Source organism: Camponotus vicinus, unplaced genomic scaffold (assembly GCF_025532165.1).
Source record: "Camponotus vicinus isolate PSW18456_S1 unplaced genomic scaffold, iyCamVici1.0 SCAF_13, whole genome shotgun sequence".
NCBI classification, from domain to species: domain Eukaryota; kingdom Metazoa; phylum Arthropoda; class Insecta; order Hymenoptera; family Formicidae; genus Camponotus; species Camponotus vicinus.
Window position 1 is genome coordinate 6,306,471 of NW_028141949.1, and position 17,168 is coordinate 6,323,638.

At 39.0% G+C, this 17,168-nt stretch overlaps 1 protein-coding gene across 5 annotated transcripts; it reads right to left on the reverse strand.

Moving 5' to 3' along the window:
* Positions 1-984: 984 nt before the first annotated feature.
* On the reverse strand, positions 985-16,802 carry LOC145964260 (leucine repeat adapter protein 25). 5 transcript variants are annotated; one of them, XR_014436391.1, is made up of 5 exons: positions 16,715-16,802; positions 16,549-16,594; positions 16,243-16,362; positions 15,190-15,359; positions 5,227-5,355 (listed from the first exon to the last, which is right to left on the reverse strand). XR_014436391.1 is itself a non-coding variant. In XM_083086810.1 (4 exons), exons 3-4 carry the CDS (start codon positions 5,334-5,336, stop codon positions 2,200-2,202), a joined length of 498 nt encoding a protein of 165 aa, XP_082942936.1. In that variant the 5' UTR covers positions 5,337-5,355; positions 15,190-15,359; positions 15,476-15,785; the 3' UTR covers positions 985-2,199. The 5 variants fall into 5 exon arrangements, 3 of the variants coding, with proteins under 3 accessions (XP_082942936.1, XP_082942934.1, XP_082942935.1); XR_014436390.1 differs by lacking the exon at positions 5,227-5,355 and adding an exon at positions 12,591-15,106; XM_083086810.1 differs by lacking the exons at positions 16,243-16,362; positions 16,549-16,594; positions 16,715-16,802 and adding exons at positions 985-2,484; positions 15,476-15,785 and having other exon boundaries at positions 5,124-5,355.
* Positions 16,803-17,168: the final 366 nt, after the last annotated feature.

The window sequence follows — 17,168 nt, forward strand, 5'->3', positions numbered from 1 at the left end:
ATCGGCATTCGATTACGAATAATTTGTGAGTGCCGCGTATGTGTCCGTGTGCGTGCATATCTACATATGAGTATCTGTATTAGATCTGACCGCCAATTTACGTGCGTTTAAGTATTTATGAAGAGATAAACTTTTAATGATTAAACATGTCAAAATAATTATAGTAGTGCATTTATCAAATAAGCCTTCCCAAGTCACTTTAATAAGATTTCTTTAATAATGTCCGATAAATCATTCTCAGATCCTTCATGATTTCACATTTCTTTTTTCTCAAACTTCGAATAAGCGCAAAAGAGGAAAATTCCTAGAGTTTTCAGTCTGAAAATTAAATGGAAAAGATTTGTAAAATATCAAGAAAATATTAGATAAAAGAAATGAGGCTAATTAAAATTCCAAGAGTTGCGATTTTAAGAAACTCTAAAAATTCTAAAAAAAAAATATCTTTATAAAATATTATTCGTACAAATGATATAAATCAATTAATAGATTAATAGTAAAAATCTAAATAATAATATAAATCTAAATATAAAATTATTATAGTCATACAATACGTAAATAATGTTAAAAATATGATTAGGTGCTCTTCTTAATCGTGCAAAATTATCTCTTTTAACAAATTATATCTTTTTTACATATGCAAAAATATATTCTTGAAATATAAGTTATTTTGCTACATTTATATCGTAATACTAAGAACTACATGGGAAAGATATTTAATAACATATGATTAGAATAAATAGTATAGTAGAGATTATATATTGCATCACATCTTGTATAAGACGAAGACTTCCATGCAGCCGAGATTTCTTCATCCTCGCTGACCTGCTATTGCACCATTTATTTCCGTACACACCCTGTCGTTGATTGTATCTCAGAGCGAGACGCAATTTGCATATATGTAGCATATAAGTAGATGCACTCGATCATTATCTATGACAGAATAACGGTGTACAAATAAGGAAAGATTGTAATTATGTGACAGAATATATTTAAATTAAGTTTTATTTATTGCATAGTCTTACATCGTATCTTTACATATAGTTCGTGCTAATCTACGCGAAAGGGCGCTGCAAAACATTGGTAACACTAATTTTTCGAAATACCATACGCAGGAAAATTCGACGGATTGAGGCGTCACAGAAAAAAATGCTAAAAGATATAAAACTTATAATGAAAAATCGAGTGTTTATAGAAATCCTGCTCTAGTTATATTTTTCAAAGATATTAAATTTTTCTTTCTTTCTCACGGTAGATCTAGTTGCGCAGGTAACCCGAGAATATCAACAACGAGAATGAACTTTACATGATGAGCATAACAGTATAAAAACATGAAAGAGAACACCGATTCCTTCATTAGTCATTTTCTAGCTAAATGATGTCAGTGAATCGGACTATAACACCAAAGAATCGTGGTGCAACGGGCTCGGATCTGTTATGGTCGCTTCGTGGCGGAGCAGTCTCGAATCTTAATCTGCACAAATATGGTTGTGATTATCATTAATCAAAGGCCCCTTCGAGCACTATCACAAATAGAGAGAAGAGCAGCGAGCTTAAATTAGCTCTCTCGCTCGTGGCAATCGAATCCTTCTTTTATCTAGAAAATGCGACATCTGCGGAATGTCGTCGGTTATTGCAAATTGACAAATCAACACTCTTCCTTAGATTGCGAAGCAATTATTATGCATACGCAAAACAATCTCCGCAATAACAGCTATAGTTTTTTACCATCGGGTCGATTACAAGTCCTTCTTCCATGCTAAAGCAACGTCATAGATCAGCGTCATTACGAAGCTTCTTCAAGCAACGACTTATGAGAGAAGCGACACCTTCTCTAGGTAGACAACACTGTTCGCGCGCACGCAATCGCGATTTATTTACCGGGTATGATTTCTCTCAAATGATTGAGTCGACCCCAATTGCGAATTAAAGAGAGAGAATCGTCCTAAATCGCAATCTTGAGCAGCCCGACGAGTAACGTTGCAGGTACCTTTAGGAATTAGTAGTTCGCAATTGAATATTACATCACACGCAAGTCTTGATCGCCGATAGGAAATCGAAATGCCCATCGTCGCAATTTTTGTTTTTTCACATCAGTCTTTCGAGATTTTTTCTCGTAAATATCGGCGTTCCCGCGCCGCTCTAGGTGCGATGAGAGGATCGAGACCTTCTCGAGTACTTCTTCCTCTCAGTAACGATACGTCAAACGGCTCCGTACTCCTCGCTTGATGGCGACTCGTCGCTGGCCGACGGTCTGGGTGGCCTGGGCGGTCGCGGCGGTCGATGATGATGCAACGTGGGCGCAGGCCTTCTCGGAGGTGGCGGCGGATGCGTTCCGTAGGATGTATCGTCTCCTTCTTCGCTGCTGGGCGATGGCGAAGGCGCTCGGTCCTCCTGCTCCTGCAGCAACTGTCGAAACTCTTGGATCGACTCGTTCAAGGACCACAGTTGCGAGAGCAAAGAGAGGTCGAGTTGCCGCAGCCCAAACTGGTAGATATAAAAATAATTATTGCGACATCAGTACGTTGATAATCAAAGATAAAAAACAAATTGAAATTGTTATAGCGAGTTAGATAGGAAAATGATGTAGTAATTTTTTTAAATAAGAAAGCAATTATCGCGAAGCTTATTTTTTTAGCATCAAAGATTAATTGTATTAAAAGTATAATATTTTATTTCAAAAAAGGAGAAAAGGAAAGACTGTTTATTTACTTTATTACTAAAATTATCATTTTTCTTTTCTCTTTTTTAATTTATTTATCCGTGAATTGTTGCGAAATTTCACATAGGACTCAATCTAGAATCTGCAATGTACCTGGCACGAGGCGCGTTCACTTTTACCATACGGTCACCAAGGTAAATGTTACCTCGTGATTTACGGATTGAAATGACGCATTTCTAAGCGACTCGGCGACCGTGGGAACGGATAGGAAGAGAGAATCGTAGTACAGGAGAGACGTAAAATAAGATTGAGAAGAATACGAGAGGTGGTGGCGAGCGGAGAGCGCGATGAAGGAGAGACGAAGCTGGAAGGAGAAGGACTACGACGAGGAGCAGAAGAGAGAACGAAGGTGAAAGAGAGCCACCGGGAGGAAAAGGAGGAACCGAGAGTCATGCCCGAGGAAACGTAGCGTGGGAGCGGCTGTTTCAATGCGCATATATCGTGCGGTCTGGATAACTATTAGATTATTAGCTCAACTTAGGTACTTAGGAGATGCTGGCGCGAACGACAACAAAACACTTATCATGCGAATGCCTCTCTTCCTCCGGAGAAATTCTACGCGAGGTCCCGTTAGAGTTAATTTCGCAAAGATTGACCGCGAATGCTAAGCGAATGTGATCGATGTGATGTGGCAATAATTTTGTACGAAACGAGCAGTAATTTGCAAGATCGTCGGGTCAGTAGGACACTCGAAGGATCTTGCCCTCATGAAATAATAATGAGAAACATTGTGGGCGCGTTAACGACATATTTAGAGATACAAATTTCGTAGACGATGACGATGCAATTTTAATCGAAATAAATAATCTTTTAGAATCCCGAATTGCGCGTGATATCGTTACTCGACATAAGAGAATTTAAAATAGTAAATTTGCATATTCGGTCTGCTGCGTAAACAGAAATCTGCAAAGTAATATATCCATTAAAATAGCAGAATCTCTATATACATGACGAGTATGATATAAGTATTCTCTCTACCGTGCTATGATATGATTTCCCTCGCTGCTTATGATCCCACGCATAAAATATACGCTCATCGCGTTCCGCAATTTATTCACACGCGATCGTGGCCTCGAGGTAACGGGTCGGTCGGGTCGTCCAAACAAATGCGGAAGAATCGAAAGAAAAAAAAAGCAGAAGGTGGACAATGACTAAATAGAAAATGACGACGGTTCACGAAACGTGCTCAGATTGACGACGCACTAGAATATCAAGGATAAGGAGTGGCGAGAATTGTGAGGCTTACATTAAAACAGTCGGCAATAATAAAAAATAAAAAAGAAATCAAAGTCAAAAGAGAATAAAAGAAAAATAGAAGAAAGATATTTAAATAAGACATAAAAGGAAGGAATAAAAAATATAATTTGAAAAATATGTTATGGAAAAAATGAAAGGAGTCAAATTTAAAGAATTCAAGTGACACAAATTATTTCGCGAAAAAATGGGATTCGAATAAACTACGCCAGTTTCCGCTTCAGCGTCAACGATCGGTGACAACGGAAATCTCTCGACAGTTATTTTTAAATCACGCGTATTATTACATGCGAACGCGTGGAATTTTCCCGCATGCTTGTAAATATATTTCGCATCGTAGCGGATGACTAATGGTTTCTATTGGAGTTAATGGCTGCCGTGTTAGAGGATGCACAATTTCAGACACCACTTTGAACAGCATCGACAATTCACCGGCTGCTGCATCTCGAATGCTGCTGCGCGTCATAAAATGCGGTGTTTAAATATTTTCGCAGTCGTTCTCAAAGAATTCCAGCCATCTTTTTTTTGTTTTTGTACTAATTGCTTCAGCTATTCAACTACCAAGGTCTATAACATTATTTGTAAAAAAATTTTAAATGTTTTTTTCTCTTTCTCTCTCTATTTTTCTCTTTCTCTCATCTAAAATAAGTCACGTGTTAAACTTGTTTGTGCGAATGGTTAATATATGTTTGTATTTCATTAATTTAAATCGCTAATAAAATCGCTTCGATAAATGAGAAAAACATTGAACTGAGAAAAACATTGAATGTTTTAATTTAAATTGTTATGTCTGAAACAACAATAAACAATATTCTTTTAAAAATTGTTAACCTTCTTTTAGCGCGTTAAATTACGAAATAAAGATTCAAATTTTTATATCTTTCCCATTCGTAAATTATTCAATAAATAATATGTAAAAAGAAAAAAACTATTAGAGAATAATATGCATAAATAAAAATCATCATGAGAAAATATTTGGTAGCCGATATTCTACATAAGTCCGCACAACAACTGTTAAGTATTTCGCAAAGAAATATATAATAGCATCGAGAGGGTTGCATTTCCCAAGCAGACGTAACGAGACCGCATTCCTGGGCGTTGAAGGCGCGATAGAGAAAAAACGCGCGCAAACGATTCTCGAATAGAGTACCATTTCTCTCCTGAGTACTGCCAACTGGGTATCCAGGGTGGTGAGCTGTCTGGCAGGTGGCGATGGCCTCGATGACGACGGTTTACCGCCTCTTTGGGATTTACTTGACGACCTCGTGGGCGGTGGAGGTGGCTCGCCGCTCTCGCCGCGTCCGCTCAGGTTGAAACCGCTCAGACTCCTCGGTAACGGGGGTAATCCTTGCAAGGAAGACATCGCGATCCTTTCTTGTATACTGAAACAAAGCGCAAAGTTTCACTTTTAACGACGAATTTACATTTGAGCTAGTAATGCCAATTAGTATAAAAGTCAGTTTTATATCAATGTAGCCACAAATTTGCTTATCTTTCGATAAATAGGATAATGCAATAAGTCTCCAGTAATAAAATAAATAACTACAATTTTCTGATGATTAAATATATTTATAATTAAAAATAAACCCGCAAATATGTATAATTTATCAATAAATTAATTATTATATTGTAAAAGATATTTTAATTGCATTATATCATAAAAGATATTTTAATTTAAATTTAAGCTTATTTTTTGTTGATATTTTATATATAATTGTACATATATATTATATCACAAAAAATATATATTTTATTTTAAATTCAACCTTGTTTTCTGACCCGTGACAAATTTATAAATTATTGATAAAAACAGAAATTCTTGAGGGAAATAGATTTAGTAGTTGTATATGGAAAAAACTTTTGCGAGAAATAGAGAGAGAAGAAGAGGAGAGAGGAGAGAGAGAGAGAGAGAGAAGTCGAATATTCTTTCCTGTAAATTGCCAAAGGCAAAATATGATGGAGGCCGCAGGAAACGGAGATACCGTTACACGATCATTTTATGGAATAAAAATCGATCTGTCTTGAGAGTGTCGGTCGCCCGCGGTCAGAAAGGCGGAGGATTTTGTGAATGACTCACTTTACCCTGCGGTTATCATCATCGCGTGTATATCGCACAAATATGTACTCACTCTTATCGATATTCGAATTGGTTTTGCGACCTGTCTGTTTCGTTTTATTTTCCACATGTAGAGATGAAATTGATTTGATGCATCGACAAGTGCAATATCAATTTGATAAACACAGATAGCGATATATTAGTTTAGTACTTGATAAAAACTGCAATTAATTAATTTAATTTAATTGTTAATAAATTCTTTATAGTGCAAGAAAATATTTATATATTATTCGTATTTATTTTTCGAAAATAATATATATAATAAATATCAATAAACAATTAAGGAGAAGGGAAAAATATATTTTTTCTTCCCTTCTTTTTTATCGTAATATTTATTAAATTTTGTATAATTATTTTGTATATATTTGCGTGCGTTATATATTATTTCTAATATCAAAATGTCAAGTGTATTTTTTAGTTTGTCAGAATTTGATGACGAAAATCAAGAGCGATTCGAAACATACCTGAGATAATAAGAAAAAAAATGAATTTTTTTAAATATTAGTTACACTGACGAACGATCAGATTTTGTAGCCCGTCAACACATTTATCGCGAAACGCGAGAAAGCGGCTAAATCATTGAATCCAGATCAACGCACACGGTAACAATGATTCTCTCTGCAGCTATCGCTCCTCAATAATTAATACGTTAGCATCCATTACTCCTCGATAATTATTATATAATATGTTAGCATCGATAATATAATTAATATATTTCAATAATGCTTTATTAGTCATATCACACGCAGAATAAAAATGTCATATTGTCAAATCGCTTGAAAAATCTATCTTAAACATTTTAATAAAAATTTTTAAAAAATTCGAAACATTTAAATTAATTGTTCAAAGCAATATTTTATTCTTAAAAAATAATTAATTTTTTCCACATAATATAATCTTTATGTTATTGTATAAACGCAAAATGCTCCAAATAAAAAATCCATATAAAATTGAACAAGAAGCCTTAGATCTTACATTATGAGCATAGTTTCTTAAAAAAACAATTTATTTCCAATTAAAAGATTTCAAGTCCATCACCATTTGGCGAATGAAAAAAATAGCCCCATTTTTTATATAATATCTCATTATTAGCATAAATTTATAAATAACTCAATGACCTGTTCTGTAGATATTCGAGCGATTTTTTGTCACAATTATGGTCTACCTGATAAAATCAAGATCAGTGATTCTTTCCTCTTCGCGATGATCGTAACCATTGATACGATCCCCGTCGACAATGTCATCTCCGTGTAAAGTGATCTGCGTGGAAGAGTAATGGACTCCCGCCTCCAACCAGTCTTGTCGATGGATGTTGTTGTCGCCGTCGTTATCATCGTCGTTATTGTCCTCATGATCGCTAAGCGCGATTTTACGCTCTGGTTCGTCCATGACGAGCACCGTGGTGGCGGCGCGGTCAACGCTCGGGACGCTTGTCGATTTCTCGATCGAGGATACAGCCTCAGCGTCATCATTCTCGGCAGCCTTTCCCTTCGCCGAGAAAATTTCCCGATGCTGTTTCTGCTGCTGCTGCTCAACAGGGCACGATCCGCACGTGGGCGTCGACCCAACCTGCTCCTCGTCCTCCTCTCTCTCAGGACTGCCGTTGCATTTTTCCGGGTGACTCACCGTGACTTGCCTATCCGCGGAATCCGGACTAGAGAACGAGGAATGATGCCCGTCTTCCAAGGACACGTTGACAGTCCTGATAGCTGCCGGTAGCTTCATCGTCAACGTCTCCTCGACTCTCTCCGTCGCGACAACGCTATTTTCCTTCTGTTGATCCTTATCGGACGAACCCCTGCATCGTCCTCGATAGTCCGATAGATCGATCGGATCCTTTCCGCGGGAGTTTCTTCGAGTCTCCGGTCTATGTTGAGGCCGTTGATCCTCAGTCAGACTGTTGCGCTTCCTCACGACGTTCGCCGGGATGTTTCCCGTGGGATAAGGCTTCCCTGAGCTAGCATTCGTATAGATCTCGCGATGTTCCTGAGAAGGAGGGACCTTGCCTGCGTTCTCTGATCCATTGTCCTCGGTATTTCGCGCTTGCTTGCGATCTCGCGTATCATCGGGTGTGCTCTCGTCCTTGCAATCCTCCTTGATGGACTCATAAACGATCGTGCGGCCACCAGGTGTTGGGTCCACCTGTTGCTGCGGTTGCGTTTGTTGTTGATTGGATCTCCAGGGCTTCGTGTTCGGCGGCGGTGGTGCCTGTCTAGTAGGACAGGGCGGCCTTGGCGACCTCTTAAGGGCCTCGGCAACCACCTGCCGACTCGGTCGAGGTGGCACCGGAGGCGGGTGAGGCCTCTGACTGGTTGCCAACTGCATTCCGCACGTTTTTCGGATCGCCTAACCGCTCATTCTCGTTGGCGACACGCTTATGTGTGCGAAAGTATACCTAGCACCTCGAAAATACGAAATGTTAGCGTTGCATTCGTAATGAAAAACACTTTAACGTCGATTAACTGCGTTCTGTTGGTTTTGCGTCATTCGTAATATTAGCGATAGCTTACAAATGTTATGCTACAAAGATATACAGCACTTCATAATGTGAAGTGTCATTATAAAATGACTTCATAATAAGATTAAATAGAAGATAGTTCCATGATTGGCAACTATATTTTAGTTTTCGAACCAACTAATTGCATACGTTCCTGATGCAATTTCATAAAAATATGCGTACTATCACTCCACTAAATGTCAATAGTAATGCGAGGCACCTTCACCTGGCGATGAAAACTGCTTTCTGGTAAAAAAACATATTTCCGAGATAAGAGTTGATGCGTTTATCATCATCCTTATCAGTTATAAATGTGAAAGAGATATGAAATTCTTGGTAAGCAAAGTGTTTTATATGCCTCATAAACTTTCCCCGTTAAGTGTTTCACGAGTCGCAAGATATCTAACCATCTCTTCAAGATAGAAAAATAAATAAATTTCTGAGAACTTGATTCACCATTTCCGACAGTAGTATTTCGTTTTAGGAATCCGCGATCGCGGTTGCGAATAGATAAAGTGGCGATACCCTCTTTAAAATGTATCAACTAGGAGGATCGTTTACGAAGCCATGTCTTGCGACATGAATTTCCATTCGCTTAAAACGCATGAACGAGCATATACGTCGAATGCGGATCAGAAATGACAAGAGTGTTGTGCAACGCAGCTACACGCTTTTACACTGTTGCGCCAGCAAAATCACCGCAATCTCGCCGCACGTACCCGTCGATTCACCGTTTCCTTCTTTTTCGTCTCTTCTCTTTCGTTTCTCTCCCCTCGAGTCTACCTCGTCCTCTTTATTCGTAAGCGGGTCGCGATCGTGCCGATGCCTCGCGATATCGCCGATGCGATTTTGCATACAATCCCGTGAAAATCGCGAACGCAGTTGGCTCGTTAATGGGTTTCACATGCGCGGTTTTAATTTCCTAAAATCTCCATTCGTTCGTCAACGAATTGCAATCGCGACGAGTCGTCTTGCGAGATGAAGTAATTTTATATACAATTCTGTAGGAATGTCGATATTCTCAGGTAACCGATTTTACGCCAGAGAAGATGAATAGGAGATAGGATTCGATTTTCCATCGGAGATTTATTTCGCTCAAGTTTCGTTCCGGCTGATCTTCGAGATGTTGTTACGGTCTCGATACTCGCTCTTCCTATCTCGATGGCTCGTGCTTTCCTTTTATGAAGAGTGTACACAAATAGATTTTCCAGCAATCTCGCTGCTCTTTACGAACGCAATCTGGTTTATCGCGAATAAACTTTCTACCGCATACCGCTTCCGCAAATGTTCGCTATCATGAACTTGCAGAATCTGATGACTTCCGAATCCAGAGTGATATCCCTCTTTATATTTGCCTCCTGTCAAAAATTTGTTTGGGTCCTGTTAAAAAATCCATTCGGTAGTTTGGATGATTAAGCTTCTTTAATTATCCACGAGGAAGCGAATAAAACTTCATCATGGGAAACACTCGACAACCACTTCGTCTTCGATCTCATCCGCGTCTTCACTTCCGAGTCTCGCTCGGCGTCACATTTCGTCTTTCACGTTTCAGTGCATCGAAATACCACGCGATACTCACTTTCTAATGCACAAATAATTAATTCATTAAATCATTAATTCTTGCCTTTGGCGTGAATTTCCTCATAATGATATCCTAACATGTTGTAGGAGGAGTTTCCTTCCCTCGCGTGCTCCAAATATGAGAAATTCCTCTTTCGATCGAGTCTACGAAGATTCTTCCAACTATCGATTACGCGTATATTTCGCGAAATCACAAAGAACGAGCCGAAACAAGGCGCTCCGAAAGCCTTCGGACAGATAGAGCTAGAGCAACGAAGACCTTAGGCAATATCCCCGATCCAGTATCTCCTTCTCCGCTTTGTTCCTCCTTCTCTTCCACCTGATCGCGCTGCCTCTATCCTCTCTTTCCCGACAGGCCGTCCGCCGCAGACTGACTTTGCGATCCCACAAACATCCTTCGCGATCAGTGGCCACGTGACTGGCCGAGCTCGAGTTCTCGTCAGGTAGTCAACGCATGTACGGCCTGTTGCGTGTGTATGTGTGTGCGTGAATAAGCGAATGTGCGAGTTGGCGAGTGGGTGAGCGTGTCTGTGTCTATGTACAAGGCAACGTGAGAGGCAACAGAGCAGAGGTAAATGTAAGGAGGACCCGCGGTCGTAGATGACGAGGGTTCAACGCGGTCTCGCAGCGATCTCTTAGCGCACTGATCGCGCTGATGTTGTACGAGTGTTCTCGGTCCGACAGGAAAAATGCGGAGCGCTTAAACCGCTCGGCATATTACGTAAAAGCGGGGGATCTGGGAGGGCAAGAGCGATTATCGGTTCTAAGTTTTGCGGAAAGTCGCGGTCGCGCACTTTCTAACAACTTTGCTGAGGCACTGAAGTTTCTTCTCCGATGTTGGCTTCTTTATGATATCTTTCTTCAAATTCACGACATGTATGATCCTCGAATTATTCAAAATGAAAACTTTGACTCTGAAAAGATTTCATCCAATTCATATGATTAAGAATCAAAATGTTAAGAAATTATTATACAGCTTTACATCAATATTTTGTACATAATTTGTAATTTATTATCAATTATTATATCATGTTATATCATCGATATAATAATTGATGACGACAAGATGGATTAGGAGCACTCTTCGTTTACATACGGCGAGATGCTTTATGCGTTTGGTGAATCGCAATTAAATATATCTTTGTTCGAGATTACTTGAGTTTATGTAAGCCGATTTCGCCACGACGTTTCGATTAAATTACGAGATTCACGTTATACTTCACGGTCTCCGTCCTACCGTTTCTTCACTTTACATCATATTAAGCGCAGGTGTTAATTATCCGCGAATGCGTTCATTTCGAAAGCGCATTATTCGCTTCGATGCGGACGCAGTGGCGATTTCCGAAAAACGTAAACTTTCCAGAATTCGGAGCAAACAGTCTCATCGAGCGTTTATTTCTGATTTTCATAGTCATAATATTTAATAAAAAAAAAATAAATAAAAAATACAAATGTAAATTAAAAAAATACTCGTGAAATACAAGAACAATGCGCGCATGCGAAAAGATATCGGGATGAAAACAAAGTCATCGCGCAATTAACACTAATTAAAAGAACTAGGAGTCACGTGTTATGAAACGCGGAGTCCCCGGAGTCGGGGCCAACCATCTCCGGGGTCCGTCTCGCTACCTCCATCGGATGTAGATGTACATGTAACGCGGTATCGCGTGAGAGAGTAACCCGTAGCGGACGAGGAGACGCTGGGACGGGAGGAGGGAGGAGAAGGAGAAGGATTATCGAAGGAAGTGACGAACGGAGCGAGACGGAGAAAAGGGAAGGGACCCATTAGGTCCCCTCCGTCTCGCGATGAGCCCCTCGAGAACTGAGGTCCGTTCTCCAGTGCCGTAGCTTGGTGCGACATTTTTAGCTTTCGCTGATTCCTTCCTCTCTCGCCGATGCTCAAAGATTGCGGAAGATGGACGAGATTAGCCCTGATTCGCGTAATTTGTCATAACGAAGCGATTCTCCGCCTTAAAGCCTCGAGTTTATTTTCGACTCCGTGATTTTATATAGAGGATTTTCAGAAGCGAAGTCTCATTCAATGGTGCTATTAATTTCTTTGATATTAATGGTCTTTAGCGTCCTCTTTTCATTAGTATCTAGTTATTTGTCACTTTTGTCGTTATCACATTTAATTAGTTAATTTGCTGCATCAGTCCTCTGTAAAGCTTCTGTAAAGTATAATCGCTAGAATCTAGAAAGATTTTAGTTTACTTCGTATTACCTTTTCTCCTTTTGATATCACTTTATGATAGAATTTAATGCGATATTTCGTTCATTAAAGATATTCATAAAAGATTATAATAGCATGTTCTCAAAAGCGTGCGCTCGGATATCTTCAGAATAGCTTTGTGATATAATTAAAAAATACTCTGTACAAATTTCCTCTCTCTGGTTAAATTTATAAATTATTTTACGAGATATATTTTTATACGTAATATATTTTTCAAAACTAATCTAAAAATTGTACACATGTATATTCAATATGTCGGAATATTTTGCAAATATGTGATATACGTGCAAAATTTCAATAAATATTATTGTTCCGTATAATACATAGTTTAATCAATTTTAACGACAACGTCTGCTTATGGATTTTTGTGTAAAAATACACGTTTCGTTCAGGATATGAAATTACATCTCCACAACCGTCGCTCGATGCAACTTTCCTCCGGATAAGTTTCTCGATCCTAGAAACTCGCGTGCTATGTGGGATGACGTCGCGGCGCGATACGCGCTATCAGCGCGCGATCGCCGCGCGTTTATCCCGCCCGCCCATTCACGACGCAATTAAGGCCAAAGTGGCACGTCGGCCGGCCGGGAAAACGCGGGCTCGGAATTTATTCACACTCTGTTTCGCTCTGGCTCAGGTAAAAAGCCCGGCTGTTCCACTTTTGCGGCCGATCTCCCGCCGATAAAATGCAAATTAGCATCCCCACGGTCCCTAGACCGGTCAAAATCGGATCGTGAGTATATATCTCCGTGTCGCTCGTAGACGAATCCCGTCTATCGGTTATACTATTAAAATGCGATCGCCAAAATAATTTCGAAACTGTGTCATGGGCTTTCTCGTGATATGTGTTTCGAATACGATGCCAGTAAACTGTTTGTTAAATTGACGTCTTAAAGAAAATGTCTTTATAACATATATTATACATATATATACACAGAGAAAAATATTCTACTGCCAAGAAAAACGATTATTCGGTTTATTTTTCTTTTTTTAAGTAATAGTTTTCTTCAACAAAGAATATATTCTTGATAATAGTCTTAAAATATACTCATCACAAGTGTTGGAAAATCTCATTATCATGTATTCAAAAGAAGAATTTATTTTCTCTTCAAGAATATTGTATCGAAGTGACTGTAAAGTTGTATCGAAGAAAAATCAAATTTACTTTATGTAGTAAGCAAACCAAATTTTTGTTTTAATTTAATATTCTTGACTAAAATACTGCACTTACTAAAATTCAGAATATATTCAATTAAACTTAATGCTTGTGATGAACTTATGATATATTTGCGGATATACAAACTTATGATATACTTAAAATAAATAATATTTACTTGAATACAGTATACATTTTTCTCTGTGTTTGCATCATGCACATTACATAATTCAATATCTTTGCTTTTAGAAGCCTTTTAAGATGCCGAATAACAAAATATTATATCGCAAACACTATTAACAATTCTTTCCTTCCAACGTTTACGGTAATATATCTGATACTAAACTAGTGTTAGACAAATACTCTTCAATTGTTAAGAGAATTGGAGTTGAAACGTGACTTGCGTGTTGCTGTTAAAGTCTGTACTTTGGCCACCGCTTTATCTAACCGTATCGACTGGAACACGTAGTTTTCTCCTTCCCGTAGTGATAAATAATTCAGTCTTTTTACAAACGCGAACATAAAATTGACTCGCAAAACGGGCGAAATAAAATCGCCGCGTTAAAAATAAAATTGCACGGTGTTGCTCCGACTTTCTTTATTATTTATTCGCACGCCCCGCGTTCCATTAGATGTCAGAGTTTCCTCGCCCACGATTATGTCGGCAAAATGCGCGTTCCCGCAATTAAAGCGAAAAAGGAGGCCCGGACGATTGTAACCACTGCCGAGAGAATGATTATGCCGCGCTATTACGTTACATCCTCGACACACGGAACGTACACACGCTGACAGCGCTGACAGTATCGTTGAATACGACTTATTAATAATTCAACGAGAGCCGAACGAATGCGTCATCTACAGCGTGCAGATACGAAAAGAGAGATACGGTTGCTCCGATAGCCGCGTGGTAACCTTTCGAACCTGAAGCGTGTTTGCCTCTCGCAGAGAATGCGGAAGTTTAGAAATATTCAGAGTTAAAAATATGATGGAAATTGTGGCCCTTAAATTCAACAAATACACACACTAGTCTTATTATCGCTAAGATTTCTGAGATACGTTGTCCGTATGTCTTATATGTAACGAGAAGAAATTATAAAAATTATTTACGTGTACGCTGCTGAGATAAGAATTCCAAAGACTCGATAGAAGAACCGTGAAGAGTGATGACTGCGAACCGGTTGCACCAGTCACGACTATGTACGAGAATGCACGTCGGGTTGTCGTCCGGCAGGCGGAATTAATCGTCAGCGGATGGACGGGTTCTTTTTTTCTTGATAACGTCCTAAATTTATAGCGGGATAGATACACTCTCTCTTGGAAGACGCACGAGTCGATCTACCAGTCCCGTTAGGACTGAATTTTCAGTGAATCGAATATACATATGCGTGCTGAATCGATTCAAGAAGCGTGTGTTTACGAATGGACGTTAATGAGCGCATTGTCATCTGCAGGTGCTTGTAATTGTCTTTCCTTTCACAGACTTAGGTTCATACATTCGGCTTGCGCGAATCTGATCTAACGACTCTTTTATAGATTAACATGCCCTTCTCCTAAAAAAAAAAAGAATGAAATCATCCAATACAACATATCCACGTCTCGTCAGCCGGGTCGAAGGCTGGACACGCATTATTACCTGATTGCTCGCTGCGTGCTGACACCTGCGGGCCCGTGCGGAAAGCGTCGGCGGTTACTCCTTGAACTTCCACTCCTGGCGACACATCGGGCAGATGTGGCTGGTCTGCTGCGAGTGCAGCCACTTCATGATGCAGTGTATGTGGAAACAATGCGAGCACTGCCCCCAAACTGGAACAAGGCAACGGCGAGATGAAACGACGTCGGTCGCGCGTTAAATTAATTTCTCGTCGACGTCGAGCGGCGCCAGCCCGTCGAGAGCCAGAATTACGAGATGCAACGCGCACCTGGCGGCGGGGAGGGAGCGTTTGTGGACGGACGGTGCGTTTGTTGCGCGTGTACGTGCATCGATACGCGATAGGGACTGCGGGACGAGGGCGAGGGCGAGGAAGAAGGACAGCCGGGGCGCCTGCCCTTGTGTCAGCCGCGTTGTCTCCGACCGGCACGCGTCGATCGATATCGCGCGCCGTCGCGGACACGCGGCGGCATTTTACGAGAGAGGGATCCGTCCCCCTACGCGCTTCCCACGCTTTTACATATAATGCGTGTTTCGGGGTTTTGCGCGAGACCACGTGAAATAAATTTCTTCTTGATTCTTTTTTGTTTCATAAATAAACGATCCAATTTTATATACGCTTCTCCTCAGTCAATTTTAATGAAACATATATCAAAAATAAAATATGAATGTAATATAAATAAATATAAAATAAATATAAATATAAATATAATATATAATATAAATAAAATATAATATAATAAAATATAAATAAAATATAATATAAATAAAATATAAATAAAATATATAAAAATATATAAAAATAAATGTATGAAAAATAAATATATAAAAATAAATACATGAAAAATCAAATATATAAAAATAATTATATAAAAAAGAAAAATAAATTCTTTAAATAATTCTTTAAAAATGTCTAGGCAATTTAAGTAAAAAATATCACGGAGACAAAAATTTCAGAATTCAATTGTATCTTCGAATAATTATCGTGTGGGCGTGATTAATATTTTTAAATGAAATAATGGAATTGAAATACAATACCAAGCGGACAATCGTCTCCTGGAATCTTGCAATCCGGACAGCTGGCGTCAAACGGCATCCTGCATATGCCGCAATTATCGTCGTTGGCGATCCAACGCCAGATGGCGACGCCTGTCCAACCTGAAGAAAGAATGGGGATGCTGATCTATGTGAAGGATACTTCGCGGCCAAGAAAATTTGTAAATATTAGTCATAACCACGAACTTGTTATTAAAAATTCTATGCAATTAAATGGAATTACAGGAGTAGATTAGATAAATTGGACGGCGATAAAATTTACTGACGTTTCTTTAAAAATATACTCACTTTTGATCGTGACTTTCATCTTCGAAGAGCGATGCTTAGGAAATGCCTGGGAAATGCAAATGCAAATTAAGACGAGCGTGTTAAACGTGATTGAATCAGCTGTTGTATGAGTTGTTTTCAATAACGTGAACCGGTGACAAAAATTGGGAAAAGATATCGTTTTTACCAAAAGAGAGAGAAAGACGATCAACTACACAGCTAACATGAAGCACTGACACATTGAGCTCTATAGTATATTGAAGCGAGCCTTCCTATACTATCCTATAGCTAATCGGAGCCAGAATTAAAAAGAGACATACACATTCTTGGATGGCTTTCTGTCTCTTTTTACATTAATAATCTGAATTAAAAGACATTTCTCATCAGATATTTATTACAGGCGATAAAAAGTAGCTTCCCAAAAGTGTTTTTATTTTATTTACGAATTTAAAAAATAGTGAAATTGAAAATGGTTGTGAATTATTCTTATTTTTCTCCTGATTTGTAAAGTTTATACGTAAGTCAATGTTTTTGACCATGATATTAGCATGGACTAACCAGCGAATCCCTGACAAGGATAGCTATCCACCTGGTATATGTGCATCCTTTTCTACGAATTGGGTCATTCCCCAACCCTTGAA